Genomic DNA, 20,149 nt, shown 5'->3' with positions numbered 1-20,149 from the left:
GCTCGATTAGTGGTGAGTCTCTACGTTCGATCTGTGTTAGGATAGTGGTTTTGAATGAAGCGAACTGGTTGGTGATTTTCTTCAAATGAGTTTAAACAGGAAGAGGACTAGGAGGCCATCTGAAGGGGTGTGGAAACTTATTAGGTTCCCACCTTGCGGTGTGTGTGAATTGCAGGGGAAGTTAGAGACAGAGGCAGACCCCTTGTCTTCCCATTAGCTTCTTAGCTTAGCTACATCAACTAGGCAATTTTGGGTTTATAGGAATACAGAATGCAAAGTAGAAAATTGTGAACACTGTCATATTAAAATTATTCCCAACATTCTAAACAAGTCTGCTGTGAAGATATAAGAGGTTTTTAAAAAATTATTGTTAAGAGTTGAATAGGCTACAAAAATATTACAAACTGTCAAAACCAACAGTTAGCCCAGTGATGATCTTAGGTATTAGACATCTAACAAAGAAAAGTGACAGTGACAAAATTTCAGAGAAATGGTACAAGCGAACCAAAGGTTTGGCTCAATGCTGGCCAAAAGGAGGCACATTCGATTTGACTGTGTAAAGCCATGGAGTATGGTATTAAAGATTACAAACCAAAGGATAAAAGTAAAAAATGCCAACAGAAGAGGGAGATGGAGTTAGACTTAATTAATCTGTTTAAATCAGAAGGAGAAGCCTACAGAGCTAATTTGAGGAACATTCATGAAATACTCAAAAGCAAAAAGACAAACACAGAAAAATTTGGCTGAGAAGTCAACAGACACAACAGGATTGTATCTTTTACTAAAAGGGTTGGTCACCATTGAAGGTGATGTTGAAATTACAGATGATAATCTCCCAAATCCATGTCAATGCCATCAGTTATTCCCAAGATCTGTAGCATCACCAAAAAGGAAGTGAGCACTAATCATCAGAAAGCATTAGATTGTTACGTGGACAAAGATCAAGCATTAAAGGGTTTGAACAGAACAAGACCATATGATCTCAGATACAGACCAAACATACATCCACCAGATAGATACACTGATCCTGGCCAGTTTCCGATTTTGGTTAAGGGTCATAGAGATCAATACATCCCATGGCAGGCCACAGACCCTGAGGGCTTGGTTGCAAGGGAGCAAGTAGATGGATAAGAGCATTTGAGGAGGAAACTTCAGGCAGAATGCTCGCCCTAGGGGACATTAAAGCCTTGTGGGCATGGACACTGGGTATTCCAGCAATGGAACAGTTGTTCCGGTCAACGTGCAGTGAGTGGATGATACAACAAGAGATGGATGGATGGATGGATGGATGGATGGATGGATGGATGGATGGATGGATAGATAGATAGATAGATAGATAGATAGATAGATAGATAGATAGATAGATAGATAGATAGATAGATAGATAGATAGATAGATAGATAGATAGATAGATACTTTATTAATCCCGAGGCAGACACTCTCTCTATGTTTAAGAGTAGGTTAAAAACGTTCCATTTGGACAAATCCTATAGTTAGGGCAGCTCAGGCTGCTCTTAGTTCTGCTGCAATAGGCTTAGACTGATGGACACTCATCTGGATACACTGAGCTCTGCTCTGCTCCTCCTCCTCTATGACTTCCTCTCCGCTCCTCTTTCTCCCTGACCTTTTCTCTCCTAATTTTCTCTTCTATTTACGCCACAGTGAATACTTGTTACTGACTTGACTTCTTCCCTGGAGTCTCTGTGCTTTATCGCCTCACAGGTTTTCCCAGGATCATCACAGGTTTTCCCTGGATCATCACAGGTTTTCCCAGGATCATCTCTGGACCTGCTGCTGTGCCCCTGCCTTCATCGTCATCACTCACTTATCCATATAGTTATGATAGTGTTTATTATATAGTTCCATAGATGTTAGAGGTTTCTATTATTTGTACTAACTTTTGTAATAGTAGTATATCCACTGTTAGTACTTGTATTTGTAGTAGTAGTATTAACAGTCATGGACCTTTGTTCTGGTTTTTAGTACTTCTACTAACTCCAGCTGATCTACTTTTGACAGTTGTAGTTCAGTTTTCTATGTATCAGTTCCATCCATGTGTCTCCACCTTCTTCCCCCTTCTCCCCCAGCCTCTCTCTAGCTCTGTCGCTCTCTCTCTTTTTCTCCTCCTTTACCCTCTATCTCTAGCCCCAACTGCTCCTGTCAGTCATCCATCCTCCAGGACTCAGGGACTGCTCCAGGTTTCTGCTGTTAAAGGTAGTTTTTCCTTTCAGTGTCTCCACTCATTAGTGTTTGCTCCTGGAGGATTCTGTTTGGTGTCTGTAAATTGGCTTAGAGTCTGGTTTCAACCAACTCGATATGTAAAGTGTCATGAGATAACTTTTATTATGATATGGCACTATATAAATAAAACTTGATTTGATTTTGATTTGGAAAAAAAAAATCCCCATGGTAAGTCATAATTATGAGATAAAAAGTCATACTTATGAGATTTAAAAAAAAAAAAGTCAGAATCATGAGATTGAAAGTCGAAAATATGCTCCTCTGTCCTTGGTACAACACCTGCCAGTGGTTTGCCTTTGGCTCCTCCTACTTTAAACTGTCCGGTCACTCGGACCGGCAGGAGGGGGCATCATCGAGAAAGTCTTACTCAAAACTAAGTCTAACATTGACCTGAAGTACTCCTACATTAAAGAGTAAATACATTTTTTATAAACTCAGTAAATGTAAGATTTATTTTGTTCTATTCACATGTTATTACGCATGCGTACACCCTGGGTTTGTGTGTCACACATGTACTGTAATTCTTTTGTTATGGGCTGATTTGTGTTACATAAACTTCAATAATATCAGTATTTTATGGGACATGACATTTTTTTGGGTCTGACCTTTACCACCACATCCACCCCCTGGACAGTGGGGGGTCAGGTCCGCTTTTTTGCCCCCGGGTATGAATCCATTTCGTCTATATCTACATCTGTATGTAACCTATGTGTAACACACCTTTGAACATCCCTGACAGTAAACGCACAGCTCCTGCTAATTAACTTGCTAATGGCTCTGAGTCGTAGTTTTATTTCTTTACTGACTCCTTTTACCTGAGACTCGAGGCTCCACGCGGCTGCTCCTCCTCCTCCTCCCCTCTTCTCCTCCTCTGTCCTTTCATCTTCTTCTCCTTCATCTACTGACAACGGGTCGGTGCTCTTCAACGCCATTTAGTCAAAAGTTGAGCTTGGCTAGACTAGTCTTTAGCAGTTACTATAGCAACACTCGCACTGACGCATGCGTGCTGCCTTCACGAACTGTGGGACGTAACAAAACTCGACGAGTTACAGGGAAAGTGGAATTTGGTTGTTTGAACCGTAGACATACATGTGGAGATTAAACGTAATACACAGCAACATACGTTAAAATTCCGCTGGTTCTAATTTTCAAATATTTTAGCCCTAATACACCCTGTGCACAAGGACATGTGCATTAAAGTGCATTTACTGCAAAAACATTGTGTTGAAATCAATAACATTTTATTTAAATAGTGCCAAATCATAACAAAAGTTATCTCATGACACTTTCCATATCGAGTTGGACGAAACCAGACTGAAGCCAATTTACAGAAACCCAACAGAATCCTCCAGGAGCAAACACTAGTGAGTGCAGACAGTGGAAGAAAAAACTACCTTTAACAGCAGAAACCTGGAGCAGACCCAGAGTCCTGGAGGATGGATGACTGACAGGAGCAGATAAAGAGAGTAAAAGAGGAGAAAAAGAGAGAGAGACACAGAGAGAGACTGGGGGAGAAGTAGGGGGAGACACATGGATGGAACTGATGCACAGATAACTGAACTAGAACTGTGAAAAGTAGATCAGCCGGTGTTAATATAATTACAAAAACTGGATTCAAGTCCATGTAAGTGCTGAAAAGCACTGAATTTGAAGCTTGTTACTTAAACACGGCCCTCAGTAGACGAAACACCATAACCTCTGACGTTTTCACTGAAGTCAGTTCCTGTACTTTACTTTCAATGTTTGTCACTCTCTTTCTCCTTTTCTCCATGTTTTCTCCCTGTGCTTCCTTTTTTAAGGCTGACATCAAGAAAGAGGACATGCCTAACCCACTATGTTCAAAGACTGAACACTGACTGATACATTTCCCAGTTTTGCCTGCTGCACTAGCTCACAAAATGTAAATTAAAGGCAAAAAAATCTCCTCTTCTTTTAACTATACTCCATAAACATTTGGGAACTGAAGAAGCGAGTTAGAGTTTTTGTCCCTGATTGGAATCAAACCCAGGACCTTCTTGCTGTGATGTGACAGTGCTGTCCACTGCACCACCCCTGATTAGAATCATGTCAAACAAAGCCATAAGCTTTGCCGATTCATCTTGATTCCATATTTCAAATGGTGTTGAATAAATCAGAGATAAGGGAAAGGTAAAATGACTGACAAAAGAGCAAGTATAAGGAGTGGCTATAATGACCGATTTGAAGAGTGAGCAGAGGAGACGACCACAGCCTTACACAGGAGTCAGCACTGATGAAGGAGTTACTAATTAGTTCAGCACACAAGGACTGGAATGAAGGAGCTCATCATGTTTTATTACCTACTTTGTATATGAAACAAAAGTATAGAAGACAGGTGTAAAAAGTACTGGCAGTGCCACCGGAGTTCTCTATAAGGTAATTCATTTGAATTCTTTACATATAATAAGATATGTCCCCTGTAGATTCAACCACTGGGAGAGTATTTCTGATTTGTATAAATCTAATTTTATTGGGTTTGATTGACTTGTGCCTATACAACCCTATGCTTCAATGGAGTCTTTTGACAGGGAATGTGGAATATTTCATTATCCTAACATCTCAACTGAGTAAATTAATGTTAAGCTTCACATATAGTTCCTTAAATGCAATACACTGGATAAATGTGGCAATAGGGAGACATTTTTGATGACTTCTAATGTGACTGGCAGGTTTTAAAGGGATTAGTATCATATCAAAAGATTTCATCAACATGTTTTTTATAACTGAAACAGCAAATATGCACAGACTGTCAGCAAGGTGAGCTGATCTTAACAGTTTTATTTATTCAACCTTCATTTACCCTGGAAAGTCTCATTGAAAATTAAAATGTTTTACAAGAGTGTCCTGATGAAGGCATAGATTACATGTCAGTTACAATCACTGTTGAACCAAACATACAAAATAATACAAGGTCAAAAATGTACAAAATATAGATTAGATTAGGGATGCAAATTATCAATTAATCCATTAATCATTAGTTGGTTGAAGAGGGGCAGTTGAGAAGAAATGGACATTTCTGACTTTGCATCAGTGACATGATGGATGGATGATATTCAACCTCAGCAATGAAGCTTAGTGTAGGCGCCCCCTACTGTTGACACCATGAACACCGCCGTGGGAAAGGGCAATTAACCGAAAATATTGTAATTTAATCAACCAAATTCTTATCGACAATTAATTGATAGTCAATTAATTATTTGCATCCCTAGATTAGAGTTAATTGATCCAACAATGAGGAAATTCAACAGTTGAGGCAAAAACAGAATAAAGTGCAAGAAAAAGTATAAAGATAGTGCAAAAAAGCAATATAACATAATAAGAACTATACAGATAATATACATACTCACAACATATTGGAACATTGGAGTGGAACTGCGTATATTGTCAACAGCCAGTTTTCAAATAACATATCGAAAATAACCATGAGTCACAATGAGCCAAATAAATATTTTACCAGTCAGTCAGTAGTTTCAACCTCTGTCATTTAAAGAAGTCCACAGGGACCAGCTCCTTCAGTTTAAGGTCATTTGCAAAAGGTTCAAAGCAGAGGGTGCAGCAAATTGAAAAGTCTTCTGTCAACGAAAACAAATGCAAATTTACATTTTTCTCTTTTCCTACAAGACAGAAACGACAGAACTTCAAGAGGGGATCTTAACTACCAGTACATTGACCAAATGACTGCATCTGATGCCTAAAAACTGAAGATGAGAAGACCAACAGGCAACAGCAAGTTATGATGAAGGATCCAAGGTGCCTGTACTATCACTACATTTTGGATCATATCACCTGAGAACAAGCCAAAGTCTTTTTGGATTACAAAACAGTCTTCAGCCCAGTGCATCAAATCAGGAAGAGAAAGTATGGGGTCCTGTCAGTTCTCTCATTTATTCTGGGATTATAAGGATGTCCTGGCCTGGTTGATGACTGTAGAGACTACCAACAAGTTTTCTGGGCAAAAAGTGGACATGCTGGATGCTCCTATTAGTCACAAGGGGTTTACAGTTGCTTGGAGGAAAGAGAAGAAGAAGTAAAAGAAATGCAGCTCAACATCTAAGGTAAGATGCCTTCAAATCCTATCAGTAAACTAACACTAAAATACTGAGGTTATCAAGGATCAGTCTGAGTCACAAAGATTATTGCACACTGGTAGAGAATAAGAGACAGCTGTAACCTTATAGATGAAGGACAAATTAAAGTTATATATATTATACTTCTTCTTCCTTGTCCTTCGAAGAGAGTGGACGTGTTTTTCTGAGCTCTGGTATCTGCTGCTTTTTTTTCCTGCCTCCCCACTCTGCTTTGGCCTTGCAGTGTTTCGTCTGACTTACTTTCAAGCATCTCCCTACCCCCATTTTTTCTTCACGTCTGCTATCTGCCTAATGTTCATGCTGTCCCCCAATTCCCTTCAAATCCATGAAAAAATTCCAGCATGTGTCCACGTGTACTGTGTGAAAACTGTATGATGTCTTATATTTGTGCTTTGCATTATCTTCTGTTCTTCACTGCAATTTTCGAAGAAAGGGTTTTGTGGTAGCGCTCTAGTTGTACTCTTTACTAGGAGCAGCGGCCCGATGTCCCTAATCATCGAACTGAATTTCGTTTGATGTACTCTGTACTGTCAAATGACAATAAAGGCAATTCTGATAGTCTGTATACCGGTGTCTGATAGAAACACAGCTCCAAACAACACATGATGGAGATGGAGAGTATTGTCAAATACGTCAGTATAAAACTTCTAAAGTCACATACGTCGCATCCACTGAAATCAACACTAGTATATTTTCGTTGTGAAAACTTCCCAATTCACTTGGTGGCCATTATTCTGATATGCTCTCTTCTGCACACGCCCACTTACGCACACGCTCTCTTTTGCACATGCCACTTCCGCACACATTCTCTTCTGCACACGCCAACTTCCGGAAGCTTGCAGATAATTTGGTGCGTGCGCTGATTTAGCTGATTTAGAAAAAATATTAAGATTGTGTGTTAAGTTGAAACATTACAATACTAGTTTGTTCATGTCGCTTAACTTGCACAATACAAATATTTCACAGTATTGTGTGTGCTGACGAGATTAACGAGATTCCCAGGTTAGCATATTAGCATGTTAGCTTTACATTCGAACAGTTATCTTCAGTGCATGTGCATTTATTTTATCAAAAACAAAAGCCTTTCCAGCTCCAGTTAACTACATGTCTTTGTTTTTGATTAAATTAGAGGATGTGTTTGTCATGTTGTCGGCATGTGAGGAAACGATGAGTAATGTTTGTATCGGTGACCGCATGTGACGCTCAACAGGCCGACTACCTGTTTCAACACTACAAGAAATATCATTCAAAACCAAATGCATTAATAAAAAGTTGGGGGTTTCTGACATACAACGTATTCTGTTTGAGTTTCATTGTACTGTGCATGCAAGTGCTAACCGTATGATACATCTGCATTTCAGTTCTGTTAGTTGAAGGTTGTTTCCAAGGGCAAAACATTTTTCCTCCGAGAGTCCACTTGTTTTAAACTTGTTATGTTGAATTGGAGTATTTTGAATGTATTTTCATACATATTAACAAACAGTACAGGACTGTACTTATGTTAAGATTGTAGTTTTAGTCTTTGTCATCTGTTGAAACAACTTTAGATTCTTTTTGTTCAGTGTCCATGCAGATAGTTTGAATCAGATGATTTACTGCGGTAAAAGAGAGAGCAGCCCAAAGTATATTAGTAGTAGTAGTAGTATTCTCTCTATATATAGTATTCTCTTTGCCTTGTTCACTGTCACAGCAGATTAATGTGAACAACTGATGTGTGGATTTGTAACTGGTATTATTTGTTACTGGTATTATTTGGGCAAACGTGGTATATGATATTCTGTTCATGCTTTCTTTTCTTATATTCATCATTTAATAGATCTTATGTATTTTATGTTCTTTTTTTGTAGTTTTGTTTGTTTGTTGTTTTGTTTTTTCTCTCTCTTCTGTCCAGTTTTACTCAGTTCTGGTTGTAGTCATTGTTACCATTATAATTATCACCATGGTTGTTACTGCTTTACTGCTTGTATTGTTGATACTTTCTTGTGAGGGTCTTCGCCATCTTCTTCTCTCTTGCTCTCTCCCCTTCACCACCCCCCACTCCCAATGTCAGGTCTGGCATCGAAATGTGGTTCAACAAAACTCATAATAAACACAGTAGAATAGGGGAAAGGGGAGCTTCATATACTTTATGAAGTTACCCTTGGCAAAGCAAATTTGTTCAGTACCAAAAGGAGCCAGACTACCATTCTGCTGTTAGGATGCTGGACAAGACAAGTTAAAAAAAAAAAAAAAAAAAGTAGTAGTAGTAGTAGTAAAATAGGCTTTATGACATTTTTAATGAACTGTCTCTTTTATATTCAGTGTGAAATCATCCAACTGGAATCTACCCAAACTACATTGAATCCATATTCCTTCCACAACATGGAAATGGAGATTCAAGGTACAACTGGGACACTTTTAAGATGGACACACACTCTCTTTATTTCTCTTCATGTTGTCAGGTTTGACTAAACCAGACTAAAACACTGTAATGTTCACAGCAGAAGGGGATGAAGCTCATCAGCAGGAGGGAGGAGGACACACCACCTGGTAAATGCTGAGTTCATGCTGGGGATTTGTTGTGTTGTCCATTCCTATTTATGATCTATAGACGTATCCCAAATGATTAAAATAAGTGTTCTTCTTTCTGTGTTTCTTTGTGGTTTGTCTTCTACCCTACAGGTGGACTTATGGTCCCCTTCTGATGGGTGTGGTTGTCGTCGTTGCCCTGCTGGAGCTGCCACTGCCTCCATGGACAAGGAGGCCACTACTGAAGGTTCTGTCATACCTTCTGAAGAAGATACTCCAAACCATCCTCAGAACACTGACAGGTTCTGAGGAATTTACTTGCCTCATTATAGATGTCACCTTTGGGGTTTTGGGAGATCACATTGACATCTGAATGATTATTTTCAGTTAAATGAGCTCTGCCTCCAAAAATAAAACTCTTTGGATGAGCTGCTTGAAAACACTGTCTTTTCTTGTGATTAATGACAGTAGCAATGGTATTAATAATGTTACAGCCTTTGAGCAGGGCAGTTGATTTTACACAGAAACAATCCCAAAGCAGTCTGTTGAACTTGAAATGAATGTACAGTACAGTGCATAAGCAGGCCCGGACTGGCTAATCGGGAGGACCGGGACAATTCCCGGTGGGCCGGTATAAATATTTAGGCCGCGAGGGCTGGAGTTCACTGTAAATATATATTTAATATTTTATTTATCTTTTTTTCCTTTTTTTTTTTTTGCGGGGGTGGTCAGTCATAGCACTGGGTTGATCACGTAAGCTGCTGCTGCTGTTCCTGGGCCGCTACCCCCTCTACTAGCAACTGTTTTGGTTTTTTTTCATCCTCTTGTTTGCAGACGCGCCGTGACCTGACGTGATCTGTCCTTGCATACGGTTAGTAACTCTGTACTGTAGCTGTGGAGCATATTCGATCTGTGCTCTGTAGGCTGTCGGTGGTCAGCTGTCTTTGCTGTTTGAAACATGGATAATAGAAAGGGCAAGGGTGGCGCAGAGAAGGCAAGAACTAAAAAGAGGAAAGCTCTGGAAACAAACGCAGCCAATGTGCCAAAATCTGCAACTTTTTCACAAAACGACCTCCCGGTTGGAAACAACTAACGAGGACGATGAACCGGGTAAACCACCTTTCAAGCTAGTTAATTATCGAGTCAGTGAATTGTGTGGCATTGTGGTGTGTAACATAACGTTATGTTATTTAAATAATAGTATGATGCAACGCCACAGAACTGGGAAACTTTGTCTTGTAGCTCCTCAGAGTCAGAAAGCAGATCCAGCAGCAGACACCAGCCATGGGCCCACAAGTCCAGAGTGGGCAGGTAGGACTGCTCAGAGAGGGAAGATTATTAAAATAAATAGGTTCCAATGAAGAGTATGGTGTAGGCCTGTTCAGTATGAAAGGTGCTCTGAGATGCTAGATGAATCAGCACTACATGAATGAAACTGACATGTCAGATTTGTGCTGAGAATTATGAGCATTTTTGAAATGTGCTTTAGTGTCAGAAGCAGAGCCAGGAGCCAGTAGTGATGAGGGGATTGCTCCTGTCAGGATGGAAGGAAAAGGTGAGCTGTTAGAACAGACTGTGTGAACAAGCATTAGTTCCAGTAAAACCACTTTCTATACCCAAATGACAGTCCTGACCTATTTTATTTTTTATCATTAAAAGTGAGACAGTAAATACACAAAGCCCACAACTGAAAGGCAATAGCATAAAGTAATATCAAATAAGCCTGCATATTTTGCCAATGTAAATATCTTAATTGGTTAAGTAAGTCAAAATGTCTGTAGATATTATTTTTTATTGTGATACAGGTGCAGGCGAGTCTAGGGAAACTGGAGGAAGTGTGAAAGGGAGAGCAGAGTCTACTGATGACAGAGGAGCAGCTCAGCAGCACAACCCTGAACCACAAGTCACAAATGAGACAAATGAAGATGAGTCTGTTTTTAACTTTGATTACTTTGCTCGCCCTCAGTCATAGGATATAGACATTTTTTTCTTATCATCCTCGTCAAACCCCTAATATCACTGTACCAAAAGTTTTTTAATAGCAAAGTTGGAACAAACCGCAAGTGGCTGACTTACTGTGAAAAAAAATCAGTCTCTCTACTGCTCTGTTTGTCTCAGGCTTTGTAGAACAGTGTGTAGATCTAACATGTAAGGTTATAATTACATGATTTTAATAATAATTGGTCGTGATCTAAAGTGGGCTGGTCTGAGGTATGAAACTCCAGGGCTGAAAATGAGTCTCAGTCTGGCCCTGCCAGTACTTATATTTTGTTGGTTGATTTTTTGTTTTGATTTCACTATCTGCATGCTTGAAATAAAGATTTCATTCATTCATTCATTCATTCATATTTAAAGCTGCAGTATGTAGGAATTATGTTCTAAGTAATTGTAAAATTGCCTTGACTGTCACTAGACATTAAGGAATCATGTTCATTTCAAATACTGATATCACTGACAGTAGTAGTCCAGCCAGAATATTTGCATTTGAAAAGTTCAGTGTCAGCCCCGAAATGATGTTTATGTTGACATTGTGTGTTTTGGCCTGATGCCCCGCCCATCACCTGTCTGCTAATCACAGAGTCAGAAGCCTTTCAGCATCCAGGTTGCCAGTTCCCAGTGGGCTGCAGCTGGAACATTTCTGATCACAAATGTCTGACGTTATTAAACCTAAAAGGACTCCTATTATTCCCAAATACAGTGATCCCTTGCCAATTCGCGCTTTAAGTTCCGCGGTTTTAGTTATTCGCGGATTTTTCAGAAATATTCATATTGCAGAGGCTCTGCAATATCGCCAGGGAATTGCAGAATACGGCCAAGGAAATAGACGACAACATGGTGAGGGCTGTTGAATTCGGCAACAGGACAGAGGGTGTCATGGCCCTGTATAAAAGCATCTTCGCCGAAAAGAAGAAGCAACGGCAACAGCTCCCCATCACCATGTTCCTTGTCCCTTGAAGCCATCAGCCGAACCCTCAGCTCCCCCGCCAGCCTCCCCGTCTGCAGCTGCTTCGCCAACTCCCTCCGAAGAAGCTGCATTACCAGACGATCCAGCGCCTCAAGTAACATCTGACGACGAGGCGCCCCTAAAAGAGCTATAAGGCTCCCTTGACACCTGTGCATTGTGTCATCTTCATCGTCTTCATCGAAGTGCACAGGTGTTTCATCATCATCATCATCATCATGGGCGTCATCGTCAGTCAAGGAAGGAGCCGCTGGAGTCTAATGTAAGTGTTATTTTATATAAAAATGTTAAAACAGAGAGAGAGAGAGAGAGAGAGAGAGAGAGAGAGAGAGAGAGAGAGAGAGAGAGAGAGAGAGAGAGAGAGAGAGAGAGAGAGAGAGAGAGAGAGAGAGAGAGAGAGAGAGAGAGAGAGAGAGAGAGAGAGAGAGAGAGAGAGAGAGAGAGAGAGAGAGAGAGAGAGAGAGAGAGAGAGAGAGAGAGAGAGAGAGAGAGAGAGTTCTAGGATAGGCTCGGGGGCTCCGGCTCCAGTTCGCGGATTTTCGATTTTCGCGGGGGGCGCCGGTCCCCATTAACAGCGAAAAATAAGGGATCACTGTACATCGTGACAAAGTGAGAAATAAAACAAGGAGATGTATAGGAGATGATTTAGAAACATGGAGACGGCTGAAAGAGGAGAAGGATTTGAAGACCGACGCCGGCCCTGCCTTAGTCTGACCACCGGTAAGAGCCACTCAGAGCCGGGGTTGCAGCCTCTTCACCTGGTCCCTTCTCCCGGGACCGGGCAGCAGTCTCTTCTCCTGGCCCCGGTGAAGAGACTGCCGGTCCGGGACTGGTGAACAGACCGGGTACCGGTGTAGGACTTGTCTCTTGCCATGGTAGTTCCTTGTAGTTCAGTGTTTTCTGTGGAAGTGACCTCTTCATTTAATCCGAACGGGGGGGGGGTGTTCGGTCTGTGGTTCGGTGGGGGACGGGTGGGGGGGTTGGTTGTCCGGTGTCTGTGGTTCGGTGTGTGTGTGGGGGGGGATCGGTAGTCCGGAAGGGGGGGTTCGGTAGCTCGGCGTATGTGGTTCGGTGGGGGGGGTGTCGGTAGTCTGGTGTCCGTGGTTCGGTGGTGGTGGGGGGGTGTCGGTAGTTCGGCGTCCGTGGTTCGGTGGGGGGGGGGGGGGGGGTTAGAGCGATCGTGCGGCTTGTAGTAAAAGTGAAACCTAATGCTCATTTCCCTTTTCCCTATCTCCTGAATCTTCACAAACTTTCATTTGAGTGTGCAGGACGTGTGTCCTGGCCTGTTATATATTAGACTTATGTAGAATAAGTCTGGTGATGATTTTTTTCTATGAAATTTATGGTGTGGTGGCAAGGATTAGAGGAAACGCTAGTAGTAGAAGCTCATGCGGGATCTGGCAACCCCTAGCCTGCAGGGAGGAGGAGAGGATACCACGTTCTGGAGTATTTTGAATGTGATTGCAGTACCGGTTTTGGCCACAATCCTACATACTGCAGCTTTAACTTTAAGGTTGTCCTGGAGGACACAGGAGAGGACCTCTGTGTGGTAAATATGGCCCAGCTTAAGCCATGCTATCCCACTGCAGCGGAACTGGACCGGATACAGAAAAATAGGATCCTCGAACTCTTTCAGGAAGAGAGTGACAAAGAGGACTTCCCTGGGTTCTCTTCCCACATAAAAAACGGCAGGGTGAAAAGAGAGGACAGTGAACACACCAAAAAGCCCTCCATTCTATTACCTCCATACTTCGGGCTTCTCTCAGGGGGGAGGGAGTGTGACAACTTGGTTAGTTGCACCAAATACACACACACCCCCATAACATGCCTGTTAGCCTCCGTATCCACCCCAGAAATCGTCATCACATCCGCGTCGTCACCTCATTCGCCCGAAGTTGGCGGCAGTTTTTAAATACCCCCCCATATCCGCATTCCGTGTGGACGAGTCAGCATGTAGTTAGAAGCGTCGGAGCTACAGCTCATAGAATTCAGATAACAGTACGGTAGTTAACCCCGTCACAACGTCCGCTGAATCCTTCAGACTTCTTACCAACTCCATTCATCTCCATCCGTTCACCCTTTGGCTCGTCACATCCATACCACTGCAGCAAAGACAGTCGCATACCAGCACTCCAGCAGCAAACCCCAGACCGTATTACCGACTGACTGGACTGGACTGAATGACAGACTGACTGACTGTAACTGGACATTGGAGCGGTGTGAGTAATTTAATTTTTTTTCCTGCTCTCTTGGTTTTTTTTCTGAAGGCCTTGAATGGAACTGTGCTCTTGTTTTTTTGTTTTTTTTTCACTAACGAACTGAAACGAACAGTAATGAACTGAATTGTTTTTTTCCTTTTTGATAAACTGAAATCTGAAAACCCGAAGTGGAATTTTTTGTTTAAGTGGACTGAACTGTTTTTTTTTTTGTTACTTTCTTCTTTCAAGAGACTGATAAATGATGGAAAATTTAAGTTTGGATTTTTGCTTGGTTGGTGGATTTTGTTGAGTTTGGACTTTGGGGGGGCAACTGTGGGCTTGAATTTGTGTTTTTTCTATATAATCATTGTTTAATACATGATTTTAATTTTAAATGGTTTGAATGTGTGCTTTCTTTTTTTGTCATTTAATGTGTGGGGTGTGGGTTTAATTAAAACTTACATCCCTTGTGAAGTTTGAGGGTTTGCAAATCAACAAAAAACAAAGACTCGAACATACACAAAATACTGACTTAAACTGGCTAACGTAACATCTTATATGTCAGGAGAGAGACCTGACTGGCACGCCTAAAAAATCAATATAATAAAATAATATAAAATAAATTAATTAAAGCTCAAACTGAAACTGTCACAGCCCGGGAGGACATTAAGCAACAACCATATAAAGAGACATGGACACAAAAGTCATTGGTTGATAAATGCATTTAGTGTAGTGTTAATGTCTGTGAGAACATTTATTAGTCAGTCCAGGTGCTCATTTGACTCCGCTGATTTTTCTTACGATGTCCTCTTGTGACTTGGGTTAGTACAGACCCATGCCGGTCAGAGAGGCATCAGCAGCTGGCTGTGGCGGACCAGAGGATCGACTAACGCTGGGGAGGCAACAGGAAGCCTCTGTGACAGGAGAATGATACTGCGTCTCACCTTCTTCTGTCTCATTGTTGGAAAATAATATTTTGAGTGATTAAACATGAGTCAAAGTCTTCGATTTCCTCTTCGATATCCTGACATGATTACACATGAACCTTTATCTTGTTTGGCTGTGATCAGACTGTTGTATGACCCGTAGAATAAACTAATGTGTGAGTTACACAAATATTAAAGATATATTTACCCTGGGGGTGATCCGAGTCAGCCCTGTGAGAAAAGTGTCACCCACAGTATTGGTGACTCTTTCCTCAAACAGGCTGAGTTCGTCTCTTTACCTCTTCCGCCTGTTTTGGCCTCCGCTTTGTGTCCACCTTGACATCATCATCAGATCATGCAGAGCAGGGAATCCCAGAGGGAATCCCACCTGCAGACGCCGTTTATACTAATTTGCATATTTAAATGTGGGCGTGGAGAGGGAGGAGTCAGGTACTCCAACATATGAACTCAATTCCACGCTGATTGAGATGTATAAAGGAAATGTACTTGGATTCGGGCGTACGCTCAGTTTTATACATCTGGATTTTTTGTGCGTACAGGGCTTTTCTGGATTTGAGTGTACACCAGTACATCAGTATGAAATCCATGCAAGTCTTTATACATGAGGCCCCTGGTGAGTTTTAACACCGAGTTCTGTTTGGAGCCTTTCACACTAGTGTGTCACCTCTGTCCGGTCCCTGTAGGCTCAGAGCGTCTCCCCCTTTGGAATTCGCTGGGGGGGCTGTTCCTTTAGGTGGTGTTGAACGTGGGTGGAGCAGTTGTCTCGGGAGCACGTCCGATGTTGTAGGTGGAGTTGCCGTTTTATCCGGTTGCTTCACTACGCATACGGGATCCAGTGCATAAACACCCACCACCAGCAGACACCTGAAAACTAGGGGGGGGCTTAGAGAAGATTCTGGTAGGCAGATAGAGGGACTGGCTGCGGTGGCTTTGGGGTGTGTTCTGGCTGTTAGCTCAAGTGTTTCAGGTGAGTTGTAGTTTTTGTTCAGGTAGGTTGAATTAAAATGGCCTCAGTAGAGAACTTTCTGTCTGCTCTGTCGGAGGAGTGGTTGGACAGCTGTTCCAGTGAGAAACTGGTTAAAGTAGCTGAACATTTTGACTTGGATGTCGGTGATAAGCGGCAGAAAGGCATTATGAGGCAGATCATTAAAGGAAACCTGTTGGAGAGCAGGGTTCTTTGGTCTAAGCCTCAGGTTGGCTTGGCTGTTGATTCTGGTGCTGCATCTGTCTCTGATGTAGGAGACGCAAGTTTAATGTTTGAGCAGCGTGAAAGGTTACTGTTACTGCAGCTGGAGCTTAAATGTCAGGATTTAGATGAACGCAGACTGAGTTTGAGTCAGGGTAGTGGACCCAGACTTGCTCAGCCCTCTGATGTTCCACGTTTTGATGTGGCTACTGATTTACATTTAGTCCCTCAGTTTTGTGAGCGGGACCCAGACACATTCTTTTCTTCGTTTGAGCGCGTGGCTGACAGCCGGGACTGGTCTGATGCAGAGCGCACGCTGCTGCTCCAGTGCGTCCTGACGGGTGAGGCCCAGGAAGCATATGCTGCTCTGAGTCTGGCTGAGAGTAAAGTATACACATCTGTTAAGAAAGCTGTGTTAAAGGCATATGAATTGGTGCCTGAGGCATACTGTCAGCGGTTCCGCACCTGGCAGAAACATGGTAGGCAAACTCATATGGCCTTTGCTGAGAATTTAGCCACACACTTTAAACGGTGGTGTAATTCATTCAGTGTGAAATCTTATGAAGCGCTATGTGAGTTAATGATTTTGGAGCAATTTAAGAACACTGTTCCTCCTCACATCGCTGTCCATATTGACAAGCGCAAAGTAAGAACTGTGACCGAGGCAGCTGCGCTCGCAGACGAGTATGTGCTGGCGCACAGAGGCCGTCCGTTTGTTGATGGTGGTGTAGAGCTTCAACACAGTCGGTTCCATCCGTCTGGTAGATGGCAGGAGGCTGAGTCTGGATCCTGGAAGCAGGACACATCACCACGTTTTACAACTACCTGTAATAAGGTGTGTAATTATTGCAAAGGCAGGGGCCATTGGAAGGCAGAATGTCCACATAAATCTAGAAAACGTGTGCAGATTAAACCTGTGGTCCTGCCCACTCTGATTAGAAACTCCGGTTCTGTGGGGCAGTCCTGTGTAGATGCTGTTAATTCTGTTAACTTTGGTGACTTTTCTGTTTCTCCTGGTGATAAGGTGAAAACGGCCAGGGACGATCTGGCTTCTGCACGCGCTAAAATGAGTGCTTGGTATGGCTCTCCTGAAGCGGGGGGGGGGATGCGCAACAGCAGGACGCAAAACCTGCTGCTGCTGAGTTGGGTTCAGTGAATGTCTCACCTGTTCTGGAGACTAATTGTGCTCATGCACCAGTTGAGAGCCTGTTGTGTGGCAGATTGGAAAATTCAGAAGCTTTGGATGAACTGGAGGTGTTGATTGGCCACTTATCCAGTGACCATCTTACAGACATGTCTGCCCCTGAGAATGGTTTGTACTGGCCTGATTTGAGGAGGAAGCTTTTGCTGTTGTGTGGGCTGTGCAATATGTTGTCTTGTATGTAGACTACTGGGCTCCTTCTCTTCAAGCCCAACCATTTGATGCCATACCCCATGTCTCTTGTCCTGCTTGCTTGCTTCCATCCTTTCCTCTCTACTCTTACACTGCTTCTCCAGGCGCCGGAGTTGCTGGGTGACTGGATAGGGTTGGTAAGCTGGTAACTGGTTGTAGAGATTTGGGTGAGTATAAAGATCAAAATTGGTATTGGGTAAATGTTTTGAATGTTTTGTGAAACTGTCATTTCTCAGTTGGTCCTCTTGAGAAGAGGCCCTTTCTTTTGGGGGGGGGGGTGATGGCCCCGCACCTTCTGGGCACTAGGGGCACTGTCAGTTTTCTTTGTTTCAGATGGAGATGGCCTGATTGATTGCACCTGTGATGGGCCTATTTAAGCAGGTCAACATGGATGATCATTCTCTCTCTCTCTGTCTCGATCTGCTTGGCTCTGGTCTGGTCTGGTCTTGGTTCTGCTCGCAGTCTGGTCTGGTCCTGCTCTGCCCTGGTCCTCATCCTCCTCTCAACTGATGTTTTTGTTGCTTGTTGTATTTTTGGTTATTGTTAGTTGGATTTAACAAACCTCTGTTATGTTTTTACCACCTTGTTCGTCTCCATTTTGCCACAACCTAAGAGCCAGGTTGTGACAGTAAAGACAATTTCTTCATGGGCACATTTTTTTGTTGACACTCTCTAAACCTCTCCTTTTTTGGATTCATTCAGTGTGGACAAAGGAAACGTACTGGCATTCTGAAAGGGCTTAACAGAAACAGTAAAAACTTTCGCGGGTGTTGGGTGGGGGTTTATCTTGACTGTTTTTGGCTGGAAAGGGTGCAAATGGCTGAAGCGACAACAGCACCACCCTCTCCTTCTCGTGTTTTTCTTTTCTACGCATCCAGACTTTTGGTCTTTGTCTCCATGGCACTCTGAGTTTTGGAGGGAATAAATGTATCTTTCTCTCCCGTCAATGGGTGAAGCAGCAGCACCCTGTGCTGGGCACACAGAAGAGAAGAAGAAGAAGAGGGTAAGAGCTTACAGGACCTGGGGCCTCATGTATAAAGACTTGCGTGGATTTCATACTGAAACCTGGTGTACGCCCATGTCCAGAAAAGTCCGAATGCACAAAAAAATCCAGATGTATAAAACTGAGCATACGCCCGAGTCCAAGTACACTTCCATTATTCATCCCAATCAGCGTGGAATTGAGCGCATATGTTGGAGTATCTGACTCCTCCCTCTCCACGCCCACATTTAAATATGCAAATCAGTATAAATGGGGTCTGCAGGTGGGATTCCCTCTGGGATTCCCCTGTCTGTAGGATCAGATGATGACGTCAAGGTGGACGCGAAGCGGAGGCCAAAACAGGCGGAAGAAGAAAAGAGACGAACTGAGACTGTTTGAGCAGAAAGCTGACGATATTGTGGGTGACACTTTTCTCACACGGCTGACTCGGATCACCCCCAAGGTAAATATATATTTAGTATTAGTGTAACTCACACATTAGTTTATTCTACGGGTCATACAACAGTCTGATCACAGCTAAACTAGATAAAGGTTCATGCGTAAGCATGACAGGAAATCAAAGAGGAAATCATAGACTTTGACTCCTGTTTAATCACTCAAATTATTATTTTCCAACAATGAGAAAGAAGACGGTCAGACGCAGTATCATCCTCCTGTCACAGAGGCTTCCTGTTGACTCCCCGGCGTTAGCCGGTCCTCCGGTCCGCCACAGCCCACTGCTGATGCCTGTCCGACCGGTGTCCAGAACACCGGCATGGGTCTGTGCTGACCCGAGTCACAAGAGGACATCGTGAGGACAATCGGCGAAGTCAGTGAGCGACTGGGCCGACTAATAAATGTTCTCACAAACATGAAGACTACATTAAATGCATTTATCAACCAATGAATTTTGGGTCCTTGTCTCTTTATATGGTTGTTGCTTAATGTCCTCCCGGGCAGGAATGGCATTGATGGATACAGGGTCTGGTTGGTTCTGGTTCTGGTGGTGGATGTGCTGCTCTTGCAGTAGGATGACGTGCCGGTGTGTTCATTGTTCATCTGTATATCTCCGATGTGCCCATCAATTGGGGGAATGACCTTTGTTACATTATTAACAGTTTCTCAGTGTCACCTCTAAGTGTCGCCAAAGGTTCCAAAGCACTAGAAATGTGCGTACGCCAGCTATGGACTTGGCGTGAAGCACCGCACATTTCCACGATCATTTCAGTCTTTATACATCTGAACGTGACCGTGGAAAAGGGTGTATGCCAGGTTTTTGTGCGTACGCATGCTTTATACATGAGGCCCCTGGTATTTCCAGGCGGTCTCCCATCCAAGTCCTGACCAGGCCCAACCCTGGTTTGCGTCCGAGATCAGATGAGATTTTTTTTTTTTTTTTTTTTTTTTTTTTTATATTGACTCATAACATATTACTATGTTATTGTTAATATGTTATTACATAACATATTACATTTCCATCAAATAATCTACATCAATCTATGTCAAAAGGAAAAATCTGACAAAAAACAAATAGAAAAATAACCATTAATTTTAAAGTGCATTTGCAATAAAACAGGATCAATATATAAGCCACAACTTAAAAACACCCAAGCAAACTAAGAACAA

General features: G+C 42.6%; 1 protein-coding gene and 1 long non-coding RNA gene across 6 annotated transcripts in view; one reads left to right on the top strand and one right to left on the bottom strand.

The window, feature by feature from the left end:
• Window positions 1-3,267, bottom strand: part of LOC115436965 (WD repeat-containing protein 88-like) — a 39,606-nt gene extending 36,339 nt beyond the window's left edge. Inside the window, exon 1 of the mRNA XM_030160001.1 lies at window positions 3,057-3,267. Coding sequence (XP_030015861.1) covers window positions 3,057-3,173 — 117 coding nt within the window. The 5' untranslated portion in view covers window positions 3,174-3,267. The remainder of the gene's footprint in view (window positions 1-3,056) is intronic.
• LOC115437004 (uncharacterized) lies at window positions 2,160-9,307 on the top strand. Of its 5 annotated transcripts, none has more exons than XR_003937898.1 (5): window positions 2,160-2,214; window positions 5,881-6,314; window positions 8,649-8,727; window positions 8,828-8,876; window positions 9,009-9,307. It is a non-coding gene; the product is annotated as an uncharacterized LOC115437004 (long non-coding RNA). The 5 variants fall into 5 exon arrangements; XR_003937900.1 differs by lacking the exon at window positions 2,160-2,214 and adding an exon at window positions 3,705-4,635 and having other exon boundaries at window positions 5,885-6,314; XR_003937899.1 differs by lacking the exon at window positions 2,160-2,214 and adding an exon at window positions 3,705-4,635.
• The last annotated feature ends 10,842 nt before the right edge of the window (window positions 9,308-20,149 follow it).

This window comes from Sphaeramia orbicularis, chromosome 3 (genome assembly GCF_902148855.1).
Source record: "Sphaeramia orbicularis chromosome 3, fSphaOr1.1, whole genome shotgun sequence".
NCBI lineage: Eukaryota > Metazoa > Chordata > Actinopteri > Kurtiformes > Apogonidae > Sphaeramia > Sphaeramia orbicularis.
Note: the sequence above shows the minus strand (reverse complement) of the source record. Positions and strands in the feature narration are given on the sequence as shown.